The sequence below is a fragment of the Triticum aestivum genome, chromosome 4B (assembly GCF_018294505.1).
Source record: "Triticum aestivum cultivar Chinese Spring chromosome 4B, IWGSC CS RefSeq v2.1, whole genome shotgun sequence".
Taxonomy (NCBI): Eukaryota; Viridiplantae; Streptophyta; class Magnoliopsida; order Poales; family Poaceae; genus Triticum; species Triticum aestivum.
In genome coordinates, this window is record NC_057804.1 from 633,910,091 (window position 1) to 633,913,489 (window position 3,399).

General features: G+C 52.5%; 1 protein-coding gene across 1 annotated transcript; it reads left to right on the forward strand.

The window, feature by feature from the left end:
- The first annotated feature begins 329 nt into the window (after positions 1 to 329).
- LOC123093735 (noroxomaritidine synthase 3) lies at positions 330 to 2,352 on the forward strand. The gene has a single exon (XM_044515766.1). The coding sequence runs from the start codon at positions 399 to 401 to the stop codon at positions 1,998 to 2,000; it is 1,602 nt and encodes a 533-aa protein (XP_044371701.1). The 5' UTR covers positions 330 to 398; the 3' UTR covers positions 2,001 to 2,352.
- The last annotated feature ends 1,047 nt before the right edge of the window (positions 2,353 to 3,399 follow it).

A 3,399-nucleotide genomic window follows, 5' to 3' on the forward strand; every position in this document is an offset into this window, starting at 1 on the left:
TGTCTCCGTCATTGTAGTCTCTGCGTCAATTCATGCCCCATCGATGGCGAAATTATCAACGTAAGCTCAAAAGAATTTCAGTTGCGTGGATAATGACATACCTTCTACAAAAACACAGGCCATACATTTCCACTTCCAAAGAGAACATATATGTGATCCACACAATTCTCACTCACACCACCCGCAAAAAAAAATCACTCACAGATATTGGATATGATATGTAGGAGCACATAATTTCATTTTATATCGAAGACCACAAAGTAGAATTATAAAAAGAGATATCCTACTGATGACCCCAATCCCCATACTGTAAGCTGATGGGAGACGCCTCACCAACCTATGAAACACATTTACTCATCATCTTACATGCATGCAAGAGTGCGTCCATATAAGCCCATATGTTGCACCGGCGACCTCACATCTTCTTCCATTCCAAGGCAGCCATGGATTCCCTCCTCTGGTTCGTGGAACTCCTCTCTCTCCTTTGCTTCTTCGTCTTCTACTACCGCCACCTCCAGTCCAAGAAAATAAGCAAGGCGGAGCCGACCGAATGGCCAGTCCTGGGCCATCTTTTCGGCATGGTCGCCAACCTGTCCCACTTCCATGACTGGGCCACCGGCATCCTTGCCGCCACGCGCTACAACTTCGAAGCTCGCGCGGGCATCACCGGCGTCCGCTTCTTCGTCACCTGCGACCCCGCCAACGTGCGCCACATCTTCACCTCCAACTTCACCAACTACCCCAAGGGCGAGGACTTTGCCGAGATCTTCGACGTCTTTGGCGACGGCATCTTCAACGCCGACGGCGACTCCTGGCGCCGCCAGCGCGCCAAGTCCCAGCTCATCATGGCGGGCCCTCGCTTCCGCGCCTTCTCCGCGCGGTACAGCCGCGACAAGGTGGAGAGGAGCCTCCTGCCTTTCCTCGCGCACGCCGCCGAGGCCGGGACCGGGACCCCCTGCGACCTGCACGACGTGTTCCTGCGCCTCACTTTCGACATGACCTGCAACCTCGTCTTCGGCGTCGACCCCGGGTGCCTGCAGATCGGCCTCCCCGTGGTGCCCTTCGCGCGCGCCATGGACGACGTGCTCGAGACGCTCTTCCTCCGCCACATCATCTCCCCGGCGTGCTGGAAGCTCATGTACCGGTATGAGGTCGGCACCGAGAGGAAGATGGCCGCGGCTCGTCGGACCATCGACCGGTTCGCCGCGGACACCATCGCCAAACGCAGGGCCGACCACAAGCTCCGACCAAACGAGGGCGTCAGCGACTCGTCCGACATGCTCTCGTCCTTCATCTGCAACGGTGACGCGAGCGAGTACAGCGACGAGTTCCTGCGCGACACCACGGTGAACCTCCTGCTCGCCGGCCGGGACACTACCGGCGCAGCGCTGTCCTGGTTCTTCTACCTGCTCTCCAAGAACCCGCGCGTCGAGCAGAAGATCCTGAACGAGCTGGCGCCCATCGCTTCCCGGAAGAAGAAGCTGGCCACCGACGACGGCATGGTGGTGTTCGACGTGAGCGAGCTGAGCGGCATGGTGTACCTGCACGCGGCGCTGTGCGAGTGCCTGAGGCTGTACCCGTCCGTGCCCTTCGAGCACAAGGCGGCGGTGGCCGACGACGTGCTCCCCAGCGGGCACGAGATGAAGGCCGGCGACAAGATACTCATCTTCTCCTACTGCATGGCGAGGATGGAGGGCGTGTGGGGCAAGGACCGCATGGAGTTCAGGCCGGAGAGGTGGGTCACCGCCGACGGGAAGCTGAGGTACGAGCCGTCCTACAAGTTCATCTCCTTCAACGCCGGGCCAAGGACCTGCCTCGGCAAGGAGATGGCGTTCGTGCAGATGAAGACCGCCGCCGCCGCCGTGCTCTGGAACTTCGCAGTCGAGACCGTGCCGGGCCACGTCGTCGAGCCGAAGCTGTCCATCATTCTCCACATGAAGAACGGGCTCGCCGTCACGGTCAAGCGGAGGAACGCAACGCGCGTGCATGGCTCTATCTAGTACGTACGTGCGTGCCTAGTGCCTACACGTCTCGGCCGCAAGGTATACGGGGCGTACGTAGCTACACGTACGTCATGTACGTATTATATGTGTGCAAGAGTGGCATGTGTGCTTAATAATAGTGTAATGGTGCTCCATACTACAAGAATAAAAGTATATGAAAAATATAGACGTGTGTAGGTGTGCGTTGCGACATGTGTATAAGCTGTATGTGTGTACCCTAAATAGAAAATGGACGTATGGGCACCAGCTTGGATCGACGCGTGATCTATACAGGTTGGCCTGATGCTTGTCCCCGCTGCACACTATACATTTCTGGAAGTTATCATATGCATCCTCTCACTTTCCTATTCGTTATGCATATCACACTTTTGTATGCTACATCCTATTGCAACTAGCCGTGGCTAGAACGGGGAGAGGCAGACTTTGGAAGCAGCATTAATTCGGCAAACGGCCGGAGTCAGATATTCAGATAGATATCCATGTCCCACATGCGTTTGTTGAATAATGTGCCACGCACAGGGAGTTGTATCATTCTATCCATATATGGTGTAGTAATATAGATCAGCACGCATGTAGTACTATTTTATTTATATATTTTTTTATGCATCGACACGCATGTAGTACTAGCTAGGGGGCAGGAGCTAGAAAGAAGGAACCGTGTACGTATGAATAATTCTACTTCCCCACATTGTTTGCCAATTTGTGTCCTTCCATCAGATTATCAAGAGACTGAGCCGGCATATCATCTTGAGATTTATAAAGCCACCGTAGGCGCCTCGTCGTCGACAGAACGTCTCCTCCCGAATATTTATACATACATGCATGTTCCACGTACATGTTACCTAACGCATACTTCCCATCGTTTTTTTATGAGGATTGGACAAGAGTTTTATTCCAAATGCACAGGGATACAATCGAGAAGCAACAAATGCTCAATGCACGGTGGTCCTCTACCAAGTCATACATCGCAGTACTCTCTGTATAATTATATAACGCCAACCGATCTGTCATCCTATTTACTCACGCTTAACTTTTGAAAGAATAAATTCTCTTTCAACCATAAGTTGACGAATTTCAGCAACCAAGTGTGTGTACGCCGAGCGGGTAAGGCTGTTCCAGTCATAGCCGAAAGTGCCTCCGATGAATCAGACTAAACGATGATAGGCAGGTTATAATGTTGAGCTGCTAATGTCATGCCTTGCATTATTGCATGCAGTTCCGCCTTCATAGCATCATTGCAGGTAACAATGCAGCGGTAGGCCGCAAAAATAACACTACCATCATGCTTTCTCAGTATCATCCCCGCCGCTGCTGATTCATGGTTCTTTCAATCCATATTTTTTAGGGGTATTTTTGACATTGATCCATATTTTTTTTCATGCCAGAGAAACCCATA